Raw genomic sequence first — 17755 nt, forward strand, 5'->3', positions numbered from 1 at the left:
TATCATATGCGGGTGCACAAGAGTGATCACCCCTTGTCATCAACATCATGCAGCTGTGCAATGCACTTGTCATAATGAGCTGGAAAGAGAGATCCTTTTCAAACAATATAATCTATTAACCTTTTATTATTGTTTTTTTTTTTGCATCTTGAAAATGATCATATTGATCCTTTTTCCTGTTTTTACACAGAAACTTCAGTCCATCAGATGTGCATATAAGCCTGATGTGCAACTGCTGAAGGAGACAGGAATTTAAAGGCAGAAGTTTTGCCACATGGCAGCACAGTTTAACAGCACATATAAAAACAAACATGCTTTTCTAGCACACTCTTGTCATAATGAAGATATCCGCTGAAAACAATTAATTTTCTGTGGACAAGTCAAGCTTTGACTACCTTGAATTTCTCATGGATTTTTACACAAAGTGCAGCGCTTCCCGCTTACAAACCCAGCTGGAGAGTGGGAGACTTTTCAAAAAGGTTGTTTCTGTTTGCCTTTATCATATATCTGCTCTTTGGAAATGACTGTATATATTGTTTTTTTTTTAAATTAATTTTCATATGTAAATCTCAGTCTGAAAACTTTGCCATCTCCTCCATCAGCTGTTAAGCCTGATGTGCAGCCGATGGAGGAGGCAGGAGATTTGCAGGTAGTAGTTTCCATGTTAAATCATTAAAAAGATTAATGCAAGCCTAATATTTTCCAAGAAGCAGATAAACGGGAAAAATTGAAATAGAAACATTGTTTAGAAAAGGCTTGTCTTTACTTTATTTGGCTTTGCTCATAAGTAGGAAGTGCTGCGCTTTACGGGACAATCCATAAGAAATTCAAGGCTGTAGGAACTGAGTATGTCAGTGGAAAATTAACTATCAGCAGATATCTTTAGATTATCAAGAGGTTATCAGGAGGATCGATGAGAAAAGAGATATTTCTAAAATTACTAGCATCAGTATCTGACAGAATTGGTGTATATAGCCTTTGGAAACAAGATTTATATTTCTCTTATGACATTTCTCTGCTTGTTCTAACTCAAGCTCTCTGGGACTTGACAGGCTGAATCGCTGGCGACTACATCAGACGGCTTGATTCGAGCTGCAATGCTCAGTTCAGACTGCTGCGACTCTCGTCAGCAACATTCTAAAACCGTCTCTTGGCTTTGCAAATCTTTGGTCTGAGCTGGGCTGAAGTGACCCAAAGTTGGCCCTCTGATTGGTTTACTAACCTTAGAATTGCAGATCCTTGTCAAGCCCAACTCTTCTAGGTTGTAAGGTTAGAATGACCTTACAACGGTCTTTGCCGTTTAAAACTGTTGACATGACCCATAATTTGACTTTGATATACATTCAGTTGATGAATTGAGTGACTTTTGTATAAACTTGAGCCCATGTCATAAAGGAATAAAGGCAGAGGTAGATATGTTGCTGAATGTCATACTTTACTCTTTACATTCAGCATCATATGGAAGGTCCTGTTGGGAACTTTAGGAGGACATTTCAGAACCCCTGGCTTCAGAAATGACTACTGATTGAGTCCAGGGTAAGTCAGTGGAGGCAAGACAGTTTGCAGCAAAGGAAGGACAGCTAATGTTAGCCAAAATCACTAGCATTTGGCATACTGCCCATCCCTACCCGAGCCGGTGTACTTTCTCTAGGAAGCCTTGCCCTGTCAGTCATAACTGTTTTAAGCAGCCTGGGCATGATTTAGCCCTTAGGGGAGATTGTGCACATTTTACATGCTTTTAATTCTTAATTTTTTGATAATATTGGTTTTGCTCATGTATATGGCATACATTTTGGCAAGATTGTGTGTTTTTATTTGATTTTGTTATTTACAGCTCAGCTTCAGCTCCTAAAATGCACTGTTTATAGCAAGAATTACACTCAAGCTCTTAGGTGCAAAAAAATGCTCCATTGAAATCCATTTAAACTGCAATTTTTGATCTCACTTTGATTAAACATAATACATACTTTTTATCATATCTAGATGCCAATTTGGGCTGTTTGCTTTGAAATTGATCATTTTTACTACTCTCCACCAGATAGCGTCATTTTGACCATGTTTGGCATATGGAGAAAAACATGCTAAGCATGCAAAAAATGATAATGCATAAAAAATGATTTTGCTGCTAATTATTGACATATTCCAGGCTGTAATAATTCAACAGAACAAATACTTTGCATGCAGTATTCTGAAAATTATGATTTTTTTTCTGTATTTTTTCAATTGAAAAAACATTGTGGCATCATGACAAAAAACTGTCATTCAAAGGTTAGAAATTAAAAAAAAAATAAGAGAATATTTGATATCAATATTTAGGTCAGTTGTAAGTGAAAAAATAGCTCAATGAAAGTAGAATAAAATCTTAATGTGAAATTTTTCTATAGTTATTGTATGAAAAGCACATTTTTTATGCTTAGCAGCTTGAGTGTGACTTTTTTTTAAGTTGGCTGTTATGACTTGAGTCCTGAGTTGTTTTAATGTGAGAAATCTGTCCAGATGAGATCTTAATGAGTGCAACACAGATGCATGTATAACAGCTGTGGCCTATTTATTGTTTATGATATTTGAAGCAGTGAGGATGAGGAGAAGACGTGTAGACATCTCTGTGCCGTGACAGCACAGATCTTTTTTGGGCATCACTAGTCTGTTAACAGACACTACACTCATTTTTAAAGATATAGTTTTAGGACTTTAATAACTTTATTCAGAGAGGAGGACAGTGGCTAGCATCCAAAACAAGGATGAGGGATTGGGGGAGAGACATGTGGGGAAGGTGTCACAGGCTGGACTTGAACCTGGGCTGCCCACGTACATGGGGTGTGACCTAACTGCTAGGCCATCTGTACCCCAGACACTACACTCTTTACTGCTTTTCACTTATCTTTCACTAACTGTGCTCCCTCTCTCTCACTTGTCCCCCAAATCACTATGTGATTTCAGATAAATATTTCTGTAAATATTTTTGTAAATAAACCATTTGGAGTGAAATGACATCTTAATTTATGAAACGTGACAAGCAGAGCTGGGCAGTGTGTCTCTATTTATGATTTGTGCTGAAAATCTGCATCTGGTTAGGTTTTTTTTTTAGTTAAACAAAACAAAAATAATTGACAAAAACAGAAAAATCTGGGGTGAAATATGGATATGTGGCTATGTCCAGTCCTGGCCTGTGCCTGAGGGGCCATGTTGGGCCAGTGTCAGGCTAGTCATTTATTAGAGTAGATCCTTGAGATGTACAGTGCTTAACAAATTTATTAGACCACCTGTCATATTTGTCTCAGAGACCATCCAGCATCATGAAGTGCTTTAATGTGGACTCTTTCATTTTCAGTGAGCTCTCCACGTTTTAACATTTTGAACAGGAAGGAGGAGTTTCAAACTGAATTCACCTTTTTATACCCAAATTTGAGCCGGCTCACTGGGCTTCTCTGAGAAGTCAGAAATTAATCAAGCATAACGTTCAACCACAAAAACTAATTTTTCTGTTCAGGAATGCAAGTAAATAACTATAGTTTGACATATTAATCAAGAAATATTAATGTGCTTTACTATTTTTTCAGTTTTTTTGTAAATCAGTTAATGTGAAAATTCATGGATAACAATAATAATGACATTTTAGCATTAAAAATATCATTTTGGTTTATGAGCTTCCACATATTGGTGTATTATCCATTGCAGAAACATAAAAAATGATTTTGGTAATTAGCAATGCTGTTAATTTAGGGCAGCTGTGGCATAAACCTTACTTTGGGTGGTGGTCTAATGAATTTGTTAAGCTCTGTATTATCTCTTTATTAAACTTTTAGAATAAGGTCAGTTTGGGGTAGTCATCAAACATATCTGCCTTTACTACTGCTTCAAAGGTAACAGATCTTAGAGTTCAAAGAATAACTATTAAAAAACTCTGGATTTCCAAATACAAAGTAAAAAATACTTTAAAAGGCTTCAAAAGGCTGACAAAGGTGAGAAGTTCTCCAAACCTTGGCTGGGCAGGGCATCTTAGATTAGATAGTGCAGTATGAGAATGTTTTTTATAAAGTAAGTGCATAATAAAGTTAAGAAAGAAGTTGCATCACCCAGAGGGAACCTTTTTTCATCCACACTTTAGATTAGATTCTGATTAAACTGTTGCACTTGCAGTGACTGATTTCGTGAGGTCTGATGACAGCAGATGGCCTTAAAGCCCCAGTGCACACGATAACAGTGACTGCCTCTTTGTACTTATGGAGTTACTGTAGATCTTTAGTGAAATCTCTGTGAGTAATCTCAGATTATTTGTAAAATCTAACCAGGTGTCTTGCACTAATAACCCTTCTTGTCTCAGTGTTTTCCCCCAGGGTGGTGGGTATTGCAGTAGCACGCTACGACTTCTGCTCCAGAGACACTCGGGAGCTCTCTCTGCTGCAGGGTGACATCATCAAGATCTACACCAAGATGTCCAACGGATGGTGGAAAGGAGAGGTCGACGGCAGGGTAGGTCTGCTGCACGCAGGATCCTGTCACTGCTGCAGCTTCTCATTGCACACTTTCTTTTATATTTCACCATCTTTCTGTGTCCTCTGTGTGCCCTAAATTTGCAGTGGTAGGTGTTGTAAAATTTTGTTACACATCTGTCCAGTGCACATGGAGTCAGCTGGAGTTTTCATGGATTGATGTTTCTGCACTCTGGCTTACATTAATTAGAATAATTAGCTTGCTCTAGCTTAACAGGAAGTGTTTATGTTCAACTTTATTGTCTGAGGTATTTAGTGTGTCTAAATAGTGCACTGAAACTTTACAGTCCCTGTAAGTGATTGCTTTATCAGTGACTTTTAGATGAGATATTGTAAAATAAAGGTAGTAAACTGGGCAGTAAAGGTGTTCAAGAATTGTTGGATATGACTAAAAGTGTTTTGATTGTGGGAAGCCAGTGAGAGATCACACTGTTAGTTCACTGTGTCAGATTTATTCAGGGAGTTTTAATGATAGCTGCATTTCAAGTTTTGTTAGATTAATAGAATAAATCAAACATTTATACCTGTTTTAATACCATGATCCCATGTATTTATTTATTATTAGTCAAATTACTGCACAGTGTCTAAATTACACAGATGCACCAGCAGGTCTTAATTACTGAAATACTACCAATCTTTTCTTAAAAAGTAGACAGTATTATCACTCATAATCAGGTTTGGGTGATCTGTGATTTTAAACAGACCACCTTAGTTCTCTCTTTTTTCTCAGCAACTTTGCATTCAATATATGATGAAGTTCTTTAGTTCCAAGCCCCTGTACAGTTGGATATTATGACATAACCTGAAAAAAAAACAGAGATTGTGTTGGTTTAAAACATGTGGTATCGTGAAAGTATAAAACCTCTGAAGATCTTAGAACTGACTTTACAATACATTAGGAAAGTATGAAAAGTTCTCTTCCTCCTTAAACTTCTCCGTCAGCACGTCTAAATGCAACATTATGTTGAGCAAGACGTAAGTCTTTCATAGGCCATTTAAATTGATAACGCTCCATGTTTTAGTTTACTGTAAAACAGTAAACAGTTACACTGGGGGAAAATTGAATTATTGCTCAAGTATGTCACCACCACAGTAGGTGGTAGGGCTGAACGATTTGGGGACAATAATCTAATTGTGATCCCCCCCCCCCCCCCAGTATTGCAATTGCGATTTAATATGCGATTATTTCTTAACTTTCTAATATTGTGTTTTTCTCCAACAAACACAAGCAATAAATCATTCAATTTTTTAACCAACACAATATTAGATCAAACTGGGGCTGAACAATTTTGAAAAATATTTAATTGTGATGATTTTGACTTGTATTGCAAATTGGATGGGAATTGCTGTATTGGCAGGAGTTATAATTTTCATGTCATACTCATATTTGATAAGAAAAATGTATGAAAAAGTAGGATTTTTGTGGACTATTCTAAAAAAAAAGCCTGTGGATGATTGCACAATATGTGATGCATAACATCTTCGTTGCAAAAAAACAGTTTGAACAAGTATTTTGACACAAATTTCAGGTTAACAAAATATTGCACCCTCTGCTATGTGAAAATTGCTGCAGGCCATATTACAATAAATCTTATTTTGGATTAATTGCCCAGCCCTAGAAGGTAGTGATATGTCTTCTATCCAGAAGTGGAAAAATGTACAAGACTTTTGTACTCAAATAAAATTAGTTACTTTGATTAAAATTTGCTTAAGTAGAAGTAAAATAACTGATGTATAAACCTGCTTAAGTAATAGTCAAAAGTTTTTAAAGTTTGCTTAAATAACTGAGTAATGAGTAACTACTGAGGATTAAATCTTTCTTTATTGGCAATAACAACATGAGAATAGATCTCCAACCAGGATATTCAGGTTAAGTCCCATCTTTCTAAATGAATTAATGAATTTCATACCTTTGACAGAAATATATTTGACTTTTAGTTCCTTATTTACTCAGTAGTTTAAGTTTTTAATATGATCAAGTTTAATTCTTTACCTTAAGTGTACAACTAAAAGTAAAATTCCTGATTTCAAAATGTACTCGAAAGTACAAGTACTCATTGACAGCAATTTGAGTTACTTCTGCCTCTATCAGCCAGCTGCTTTTGATTTTCCTGCAGTTGACCTGTTATGTCACATACTAACTAATCAAAAAACAAACTGCAAGCTCAGACTGTCTGTAATCAGTCTGCTTATCCATCCAACAATGTTTAGTTCTTACTTTTAACATTTGTAATGCTGATACTGTACACTTGTTCTCCCTAGCTTCCTTCAAAGGTTAACTTCCAGGTGGAAGCCTGGTGTTGGGTGATGAGGCAAACATAGAACATCTAGGCCAGTCTGGGTCTTATTGAGGTGTAAAGATCCACACGATTTTGTTGTGTGAATATCTGACTTGGTCACACTCACACTAGGGGCAGTTGCCTACTCGTGCTTCAGTCCATACCATGCTGATGCATGCTTGTTCCCCATTCCCAGTCTACCTCATCCTGAGCACAGATACATGATCATGTCATAATCTAACACACACATTGTTCACAAGAAGCACAGTCTCACAGAGTCAGCACAAAGGAGAAACACACAGATAATATGGCAGCAGCTTTACTCACTTTGTGACCTATCCTGAGTTATTTTGGTCAGATACAACTCTGTAACACTTTACCATGGTTCAAAATGATTGTTGAGAGGAACAGTCATATCAATTATAGGTCATGTCTATGCTGCACACCCACCTCTTCCATCACTGCTGGGGCCAAGGTAATGTACTGTGCACAAACTGCACCTTGGGACTCAAACTACTTAGGCATGGTACAGATTTCCAAGTTTGAGCATGCTTATAATTAAGAACGTGTATTTTAGAAGCCCACTTTCACATACATGTACACATTAATATGGCTTTTAAGAACATGTATTTATACTGAGTATTTCCATGCAGACTGGGGATAGAGTAAGACTTTTAGACCATGTGCACTTAAGCATGTGGACAATTCACCAATCCAATTTCCAAGAACAGGAAAAATTTCAAAAGTACAAATTGAATAAGCATATGATGTCTGGTGCAGTTAAGCTTATTTTCATTGTTTTTCTCCTTTTCAGATGGGCTGGTTTCCCTCTACCTATGTGGAAGAAGAGGACTGACCTTGCAGGATTAAGCGTCCATTCAACACTGACCACCTCGAGTGAGCGCCACTCTCTCAGCTCAGCCTCTCTCTGTGCCCTGCGAGTCTGATCTCTTTGATAAAACCCAGCGACTCAGACTGAAGAGGAAGCGACAGTGCCCTCAAAAACCTTCTCCTGCCCTCTCTGACAGACTCTCACAGTGAGCAGATGTCAAATCGCTGATTCCAGGAGCGTCGCGCCATATCTTGCCTTTCCATGGCCCCGTCTGCCCCCGCGGCCAACTGGGGTGTGCATGTGCTGTGCCCAGATAACCCTCCCCTTCTCCCCTCCTTCATTCTCACCTGGTCTCATTATTGATGACTCCATCAAATGGGTGTGAGACTCGCCTTTACTGTCATCATGTTTTGATACCAGGAAGTCTCAGTCACCCAACTGGAACACAGCTCCTGCTGATGGCTGCAGCCCAGGTACTCCAGCACATTGAGATGCAGGAGCTTGAGGAGCTTTAACTTTTCTTGAAACACTTTTCAGACTTTTTTGTTCAAAGTTCTCTCTGAGACCCTGTTCATTTTTATTTTTCTAAGGAGTCTAATATGAGATTATATTTAAATGCCATTGCCAATACATGACTTACCATTTTCCAGAAAGACAGTTGAAAGATTTCAGAACCCCAGCATGAAGGACTGATGTTATCCACATATGAGCTGTGCACAGTCTTAATGACCACAAGTCTTGTTTCTCCTGAAAGAGAGACACCTCTACACGATGTTGTTGATCCTGGAATCCACTGCTGATAAAGTTATCTGAGCTTTGAATCTTGTTCTGTGACCCTTTCTTTTAAACTGCTGTGAATTTAGTTTGTTTTCACCATCATCAGTAGGCATTGGATTAGAGCCTAAATATCAAAGGTAGTTTTCTTGTGAGTCTTAAGTCCTATTTTGCATACCACATAGTCCAGAAAATTCCACCAACAAATGAATTATTCACTTTGACTTCATGTGGACGTTTCACAGCCAGGCTCTAGTAAAATTTATACAAGTTGCTGAGATGAGGCAATGTGTGAATGCAGCTGGAAACATTAAAGAAAATTCAGCACAAGTGAGTGGACAGGGGTGAGGATGTTTATATCTAAGGACAGGTGGGAAATCAGTGTGATCTTTGTGCACTTAAAGAAGCTGCATCATACTGTCCTTTGCTCAGGTATTATGTCTACAGGTTGCACTTATATAAAGGCAAAAAAGTAGCATCAGACTCTGTTGCTTTTCTGCCATCTTGGATAACATGGAGCCTTTCTTAAACTGCTTGGCTTGGCTTGGCTTGACCCCTGGTAGGCCCTCCATAGATGCCATTTAATTATATCGGTACATGCACATTGGATTTATAGTGGTTGTCCCGGCCTCCTGGTCCGCATTTGTCTCCATGGTTTCAATCAGCTTTGGATCTCTTTAATATTGGCTTTATCCACAGACATTACTGTCCTAGACCAATGGGCCCTTCACAACATTAACATTACAAAACTGAAGGCTCAGACTGTTTTAGTAAAAAGGTGGTTTACATTTGAAACAGATAACAATGTATTAATGTGTATTTTTTTGTTGCTTTAAGCACTAATAATTAGGGGTCTGACAGTATTTGTATTCGTCCTAAACTGACACAGTCTGGGGGTGGGGTGGGGTGGGGGGGGGGTCATGCTTCAGTGTTTTACTTTTTTATTGATTTGTAAACTAATTTTGGTCAATATAATTTGGCTTTGTTGACCAAATTTTTTTTTTTTTTTATTTTTTTTTTTTTAAATCTTTACTGTCTATGGGGAAACAGATTTCTACAAAATTATGTAAATAGAATAAAAATACAGTATATGATCTCAGCTGCTGATGCTTGTAACTCCTTCAGAGTAGTCATAGGTGTCCTGGTGGCCTCTCTCACTAGTCCTCCTCTTGCACGGTCACTCACTTTTTAGGACAGCCTGATCCAGGCAGATTTACACATGTGTCATATTCCTTCAATTTCTTGATGCTGGATTTAACTAGAACTCTGGGGGATGTTCAGTTCCATGGAAATTTTTTTTGTTGACATCCCCTGACTTACACGTTTCAATAACATTTTCTCTGAGTTCCTGGATTGTTCTTTTGTCTTCATGGTGTAATGGTAGCCATGAATACTGACAAACCAGTGACTGGACCTTCCAGAAACAGGTGTCTTTATGCTACAGTCACTTGAGATACATCACTGCACAGAAGTGAACCTCATTTCACTAGTTGTGAGACTACTAGCACCAACTGTATGGACCCCTGTTGAATTAGGTTGGTCAGTTTAAAGGGGTGAATTTTTATGCAGTCACCTATTTTACCATACATAGTTTATGTAATTGACATTACTCTGTAGAAATCTGTTTTCAATTTGACATTAAAGTTGTCTTTGTATTTTTTGTTAAAAAAGCCAGATTACATTGACTGTGATTGATTTATAAAACCGCTGTAAAGGTAAAACATCCAAGGGGATTAATACCTCTTATAGGTACTGTACAGTCATGGACGAAAGTGTTGGCACCCCTGGAATTCTTCCAGAAAATACACAATTTCTCCCAGAAATTGTTGCAATTACAAATGTTTTTGGTATACACATGTTCATTTCCTTTATGTGCATTGGAACAACACTAAAAATCTGAAGAAAAAGACAAAATTGACATAATTTTACACAAAACTCAAAAAATGGGCCGGACAAAATCATTGGCACCCTGTTAAAACTGTGGGTAAATCATTTTATTTCAAGCATGTGATGCTCATTTAAACTCACCTGTGGCAGTAAAAGGTGCTGACAATCTAGAAATCACACCTGAAGCCAGTTAGAATGTATAAAAGTTGACTCAACCTTTGTGTTGTGTGCCTGTGTGTGTCACACCAAGCATGGAGAAGAGAAAGAAGACCCCAGAATTGTCTGAGGACTCAAGAATTATAATGTGGAAAAATATGAACAATCTCAAGGTTACAAGACCATCCCCAGAGATCTAGAAATTCCTTTGTCCACTGTGCGTAATATAATCAAGAAGTTTACAATTATGGGACTGTGGCTAATCTCCCTGGATGTGGACGGAAGAGAAAATTTGGCAAAAGAATGCAACGCAGGATAGTTGGAATGGTGGATAAACATCCTCAGTCAACTTCCACACATATTCAGGCTGTCCTGCAGACTTAGGGTGCAAAAGTGTCAGCTCGGACCATACGTCGTAATCTGAATGAGATGAAGCGCTATGGCAGGAGACCAAGGAGGAACCCACTGCTGACAAATAGACATAAAATAAACAGACTGGGGGAGCAGGTGGCCTAGTGGTTAAAGGCGCTTCCCATGTACGCGAGCGGCCCGGGTTCGAATCCTGCCTGAGGCCCTTCACCGCATGTCTCACCCCCACTCTTGACCCTGTTTCTGACTCTATCCGCTGTCCTCCCCTATCTAATAAAGGCCCAAAAAAGCCCAAAAATAAATCTTGAAAAAAAAAAAACAGACTGGAGTTTGCAAAAATGTACCTGAGTAAGCCTCAATCCTTTTGGGAGAACATTTTGTGGACAGTTGAGACTAAGGGAGAAATTTTATGGAAAAGCACATCATTCTACTGTTTACAGAAAATGGAATGAGGCCTACAACACAGTACCTACAGTCAAACATGGTGGAGGTTCAAGGATGTTTTGGGTTGTTTTGCTGCCTCTGGCACTGGGTGCCTTGACTGTCTGCAAGGAACCATGAAATCTGGAGACTATCAAAAGATTTTGGGCTGCAATGTAGGGCCTAGTGTCAGAAAGCTGGGTCTGCATCAGAGGTCATGGGTGTTTCAGCAGGACAATGACCTCAAACATACCTCAAAAAGCATCAAGGAATGGTTGGAGACAAAGCGCTGGAGAGTTCTGAAATGGCCAGCAGTGAGTCCGGATCTAAATCCCACTTAACACCTAAGAGATCTTAAAACTATCTTAAAAGTGCTGTTGCAAGAAGCACTCTTCAAATCTGAGAGATCTGGAGCAGTTTGCAAAAGAAGAGTGGTCCAAAATTCCAGTTGAGAGGTGTAAGAAGCTTGTTGATGGTTAGAGGAAGTGATTGGTTTCAGTTATTTTTTTCCGAGGGTGTGGAACCAAATATTAAGTTGAGGGTGCCAATAATTTTGTCCAGCCCATTTTTTGAGTTTTGTGTAAAATGTTGTCAATTTTGTCTTTTTTCTTCAGATTTTTTATGTTGTTCCAATGCACATAAAGGCAATAAACACATTTATACCAAAAACATCTGTAATTACAAAATGGTGTATTTTCTGGAAGAATTCCAGGGGTGACATTACTTTGTCCATGACTGTATTTGCCCTAGGTATGGATACATAGGACACATACTGAGAGATTGGGGGCTTTGCAACACTTTTTACAATCTTTTCTCCCTTGCAAGGTCAAAACCCTGCATCCAAAGAAAACTGGGAGGTTACTGTTAAGTCAAAAAGCTTGTGGAGCACTGGTTTGTTAACAAAAGTCTCCTTAGTTAAAGAGAAATGGCACACTAAGGTGGGTAGCATGACTCATGGGCTGAGTCTGCTTCAGGCAGTCACCACTGGCTGAGAGCACAATTACCGTATTATGGCTAGTAGAAGTGCAAACCACATACAGTGAAAACAGATGGTACTAAAGACGTTACAACATTACTAATCAAAATAAATACAGAAATCATCACTCGAGACCATTTTAACATTTTTTCATTCCTAGAAACTCCAAATAAGACGGCAGCTTTCATGCTGGAGAGACTTATATTCTGTATTTCAACGTAAGTTTTAAAAGTGCATGTCTTGGTTGGATTGTGCATCTGGAGTGTAAGGTTTTCACTCCAATGATCTCGTTAATATTTTGACCATTCATCGTGGAAAAAGGAGAGCTCTTTTACATTCCTTAGATTTTGTGTTTACCTCGACTCTTTTCGGTTTCAGAATGAATGATTCAAGCGTGATGTAAGAGCTGTTAACCGCAGAGCAAGGTAGCACAAGGGCGTTAAGTGATGCTGTTTTCCTTCAAACGTTAACATCCCGCCAAGCATGTGTGTGACATCAATATTTAATAAAGCCCACTCTTTGAATCGTACTTTTGAAATGTGATAGGGTATTCTTCCCTCTTCAGAAAATCTTTCATTGCACTAACAAAGGCTTTTCAGTTGCATCACAAATCACATTGTTGTCTGACAGACAGGGAGCTGGAGGTGCGGTGGAGAGCTGCCAGAGCTCAAATAATGGCTAAACAAACAGAGCAGGGGAGAGCGCTCTGATATGAGAGCATGTAAGCTCCATCACATTGCATGTTTTCTTTCTAACTTAACATCACTGAAATAGGAAACAATCTGCAGCCCCTCTCATCAAATTTTCATAAAGAGAGCTGCTGTTTGCAGGATGAAATCATTTCTCTCTTGTTAAATTGGGCACATTTCACTAGTTAAAACAAACACTCAGGACTTCCAAATTAATCTCCCATTTGTAGGCGGAAGTCATTTGCAGTGCAGCTTGGTGAAACAGATCCTTTGGTTTAACAGTTTCTCTCTCATGTTCTGCACAAAACCATCATTATAAAAATACCAATGTTTTAGAAGATGATTAAGACTCTTACAGTATACTTGAAGATGTTCAAATTCACGGCAGATATCTACAAGTTATTCACTGAGTACACTCAGAGTTTTTTGTTGCCTGTGTTGCATGCATGGAGTTTTCTGTCAGGGAAATTAAAAATAATGGCTTCAGAAATGGTGCAAGGGGAGGACATTTTATCCTGCACCTGCTAGAGTTTAATTGTAGAAGAATAATTACGAATCTGAGAGGTAATTGTCGCTAACAAGTAAAACAAAAACTGTTTTGGTTGGAATTAAAAGTTGGAGCTACAAAATGAAATAATACCATAATAATCCATAATTAAACTCTATGTCTGCTTGCAAGTACCTCTTTTCAAGTTCCTGCAGCTAACTAGCTTGTTGACAAAGGAACAGCGCTACAGTCAGTGAAAAGGAAAACTGAAATTGGCCTCTAAAGACTGTAAATGTTAGATAAAGAACTGTGAACTGGCTGGGCAAATGGTGGGTTCCTTATTGTATGTATGTATGTATTTGGTCACCTGACCATCACACCAACAACATGACTGCACTGGTGCACAGTCATGTTGGAATCGAAAAGGGGAAACCCCAAACTGTTGCGACAAAGCTGGCAGCATAGCATTGTCCAAAATGTCTTCACTGCAAAAAAATGGGTGCTTTGATATAATATTTAAAAAAAAACTAAATCTGAGAAGAAAGGTACTCAAGACTAGTGAAATTATCTGTCCATGCAGCAAGATAATTTGACTTGATAGGATATCTTGAAATAATATTGTCAAATCTAGAAATAAGTTAGAACCCTTCAAAAGGCTTAAAATAAACAGAAAATGCTGGTTTTAAGCTGAGATTGCTTTAAACTGAACTTCCTACTGCCTAAAAATAAGTGAAATAAACTCAATATAAGCAAATATATTTCTAATATTTCAACCAGGATGGCAAGTATGATCACTGTCACCATTTATTAAACTGTCGGCACAATCAACAGTGAGTCAGTGTTGCTGCACAATCTCAAAAAAGTCTGACAACATTCAAGACCTTTTTATGGCTCGAACAAAGACATTTTAACATAACTTTTGCACCACAGAGCAAATGGCAATCATCATACAAAAAATATGTTCTTAATGCCAAAGGAAGACAATCAAAAAGAAGAGAGGAAGAAAAAAAAATTGAAATAAAAATATCCCAGCTCACATTGGGAACTGACACCCAATGATACTGATGAACAGGAATTGTGATCTGCTGCTCCAACACCAGTGACCTGAACAGTGAACCACATCCTGGCACTTCAGGTCCTCACTAGTAGAGGGTTGCTTGCAGCCTATGTTGGCCTCCAGAAGCCGTTGGTCTATGAGTAGAGATGCCCTCTGGGGGACTTTGGAGCTCAATGGGATCCCATCCAGCTGATGTCTGCCTTATATTCTGGGGCTTGTGAGTGCTGTGAAGTGTGGTGGCTCCACCTCTGACTTCTTCCCAGTTGATTCTGGGGTATGGCTTTGGTGTGTCATAGCTCCTTATGGACTTGATAATGGGGCAGGTAACAGGGGCAGTAAACTGTGGAGTGCCATTTGGTCTATGTTAGAATCACTGAGCAGGACGTGGCTGATGATGCTGTGATCCTTGTGTGGATGTTGTAAAGCAGCTCGCCTACCTTGGCAGTGTGATCTTGCACATGGAGCGATGGGTTCACTGGGTAAGACACTGGGGCGTTCCCAGTATCTGAGCATGTGGGTGAAAGTCAGAGTCTTTCAGTCCTTGGTCCTTCGGGTCTTACTATACTCTTGTGAGGCCTGGACATTGACTGATGGCCAGAGATGCCAACTGGACTCCTTTATGACAACTTCTCTTCAATGCATCTTTGGGTATTGTTTGCAATACCCTTTGTCTAATGCTGACATGCTTAGGAGAACAAGGATGGGAACAGCAGCTGCACTTTTACTGTCATCTGGCATGCTTTCCCAGGCCTGATCCAGCTCCCTGCATGTGGGTGCCCAGGACCTGGTAGGCTGGTCCGGATGCCAAGGGTGACTGCACGTTGTGGAGGGGGCAGCTAGGAAGGTACCTGGAGAGACGGGGCATGGACTTGGCACAGGCCTGGAGGATGGCTATCAGAGCAGAACAGGACCAAGGTTGACGTGGCATATGCTCCCATACCTGACCTGAGCAAACTTCACAGTTGGCACAATGCAGTCAGGCAGCTAACATTCTCCCAGCATCCACCAAACCAAGCAAACCATTTGTTACACCTCTTTGTTACATTTCTGCAGAAGTGAATAGGGATCACTTGTATTAAATGCTTTGCATAAATACTGTAAACACGCCGGCTGTATACTGTTTATTATCTTGAGCTGTTGCTATATCTTCTACTAATTCCATCACAGCTAACGATGTGGAGGGATCACTTCTAAACTCAGTATTTATGTTTTTCATTACATTTTATGTTCTAATCTTTGATTTCTTTTGTGCTCTTTGCAACAGTAAAACACAAATGATGCTTTTTTGATCTATTTGTGAATCAAAATGGATTGCAAATTCCTTCATTAATACTTTTGTGTCATCAGGTTTGACAGATATTACTATAAATTCAGTGTGCTAAAGGCCTCTGACATTTTTCTACTAGTAAGTGTCAAATGGGCCCCACAGCAGGAATCTTCACGCTGAGTTATCACAGATGTTCCTGCAGGTTTATTGTGCTCTTAACGTGTTTTCTTCTCTGTTGATTTCTGCTGCTTTATGAACCTACATTAACCTATTATTGTTGCGTTATGGAACAGCTCTGAAATCCACTCTCAGGTCTAAGAATGCATTCATACACCAGCATCTCACACTATCAGTATTCTTGTAATGTAAACACTCCCTCAGGCTTACTTTTCCCCCACCGCTCTGCAGCCTCTCTAATGACCACACTGAGCAGAGGGAGGGCTCCGTTGCACTAACAGCATCCCTCTCTCACAAAGAGGCAGAAAGAATGGCTCCCCTAATACTCTTCCTCTCCTTAATCTGCCTGTTCCTGTCTTTGCCAAAGAGATGAAAGGCAGCGACGGAGAAGTTGGACAGCAGCCAAAGAGAGAGGAACGGGTGTACAAGGTTGCATGGAGTAGATAAAGTACAGGGAGAAAGAGGGTGGTGTGTGCATCTGCAGAGAGAGAGGGAAGTCATGCATCATCTTCATCTGTCTGAATGATCTCCTTAACCCCCAGTCTTCGCCAGTCAGCCCCTCTGGAGCTCTATATGGGGTTAAAAAGGGATTTAGCAAAAGCTGAAGCAGCCCACGAATACGGTGAGCTCTCCGTTCCCCTCAAAAGGCTTCCCTCTCCAAAAGACTTTATCTGGAAGATTTATATTCAACTGCTGACTTGTGACCAACAACCTCCTCCCTCAAATATAATAAAACTACAACTGGAGAGCTCCTCTGCATTCAGGAAAAGCTTAAAAAGACGTACGCCTCACAGGAAGAATTCAGAAAACAGCACAACCAGACCTGATAGAAAACATAAAGAAGATTTTAAAATTGACTTAGAATTGACTAATCACTTGAATGCTTAATGCCTTTTATTGATATTCCACCTGATAGATGGTCAATTAAGTACAAAGCTATAACGCTAGGCTGTTGATTCATTTCTTAAATGAATTTCTCTTAATGAGGGAGATACAGTCGAAGCAATGTTGATTTAAAAGTGAAATGGTCATATCATCAAAATACTGCTTGAAATGGTGAGTGAACTTCTGGTATGATGGTTGGAAAATATTTGTAGTTTCTCATGAAACTGGGCTTTTAGCATGATTTAACCCTTGCACATGTCACATTTACTGAACATCCTGAATGGTCTGATCCTAAAATTGCCACTGGCTCAGAAATTGCTTGCACCTTTTGTTTGTGTGAATCTCTGTCACAGCGTGCTGTTTAGTCATCTCACCTCCATGGCCTGTTGATAGCACCAACAGGAAAAAAGTGCAGAAATCTTTATTGGGGCTCCACTGCTTGGCTTAACACAGGCCTGTTTTTCACTCCTTACTGTAGCTGTATTTTCTTTTCTTTTATGCCAGCTTATCTTGTTTGTTAACACATTTGTGCTCCCACTAAACAAAAGCATCGATAAACTAAACTTCAGCAGGATTTGGGGCTTCTGATGCAGTAGGTATGTGTGATGCAGTGAGAGGGGGGCCGCGATTGGATGACAAGTGTAACTTGATGGATGTGGTCAGTGCATGATGGGCTAGCTGTGTCAGATCCCCAGATGTAGGATCAGTAACGTGTCATCTGGTGATTTCAGAGAAGTAACGTCAATGCATGGGACAAGGGGAGCCTTGCTTGGCACAAATCCATTTAGTCTGAAATACAGGACAGGTGGCAACTCTAAGAGGAAATTGTCACTCAGGAAGACACTTTAAGCCAGAGGTTGCCAGACTTTTTTTGCTGGTTCACCCTCTGGGCCACTCTGTCAAAGTCTGGACTTAAATATGATTGAGATGCCAAGGCATGACCTTAAACAGGCCATTCATACAATAAAAACCATCCAATGTAGCTAAATTCCAAAAAGATAAGTGGG

General features: G+C 39.3%; 1 protein-coding gene across 3 annotated transcripts in view; it reads left to right on the forward strand.

Annotated features, from left to right (window-relative positions):
- Positions 1 to 8425, forward strand: part of LOC121520419 (guanine nucleotide exchange factor VAV3-like) — a 114291-nt gene extending 105866 nt beyond the window's left edge. For all 3 annotated transcript variants that reach the window (XM_041803853.1, XM_041803854.1, XM_041803855.1), the window contains exons 26-27: positions 4325 to 4473; positions 7587 to 8425. In XM_041803853.1, the coding sequence (XP_041659787.1) occupies positions 4325 to 4473; positions 7587 to 7628 (191 nt within the window). In that variant the 3' untranslated portion in view covers positions 7629 to 8425. The remainder of the gene's footprint in view (positions 1 to 4324; positions 4474 to 7586) is intronic.
- Positions 8426 to 17755: the final 9330 nt, after the last annotated feature.

The sequence above is a fragment of the Cheilinus undulatus genome, linkage group 13 (genome assembly GCF_018320785.1).
Source record: "Cheilinus undulatus linkage group 13, ASM1832078v1, whole genome shotgun sequence".
NCBI lineage: Eukaryota > Metazoa > Chordata > Actinopteri > Labriformes > Labridae > Cheilinus > Cheilinus undulatus.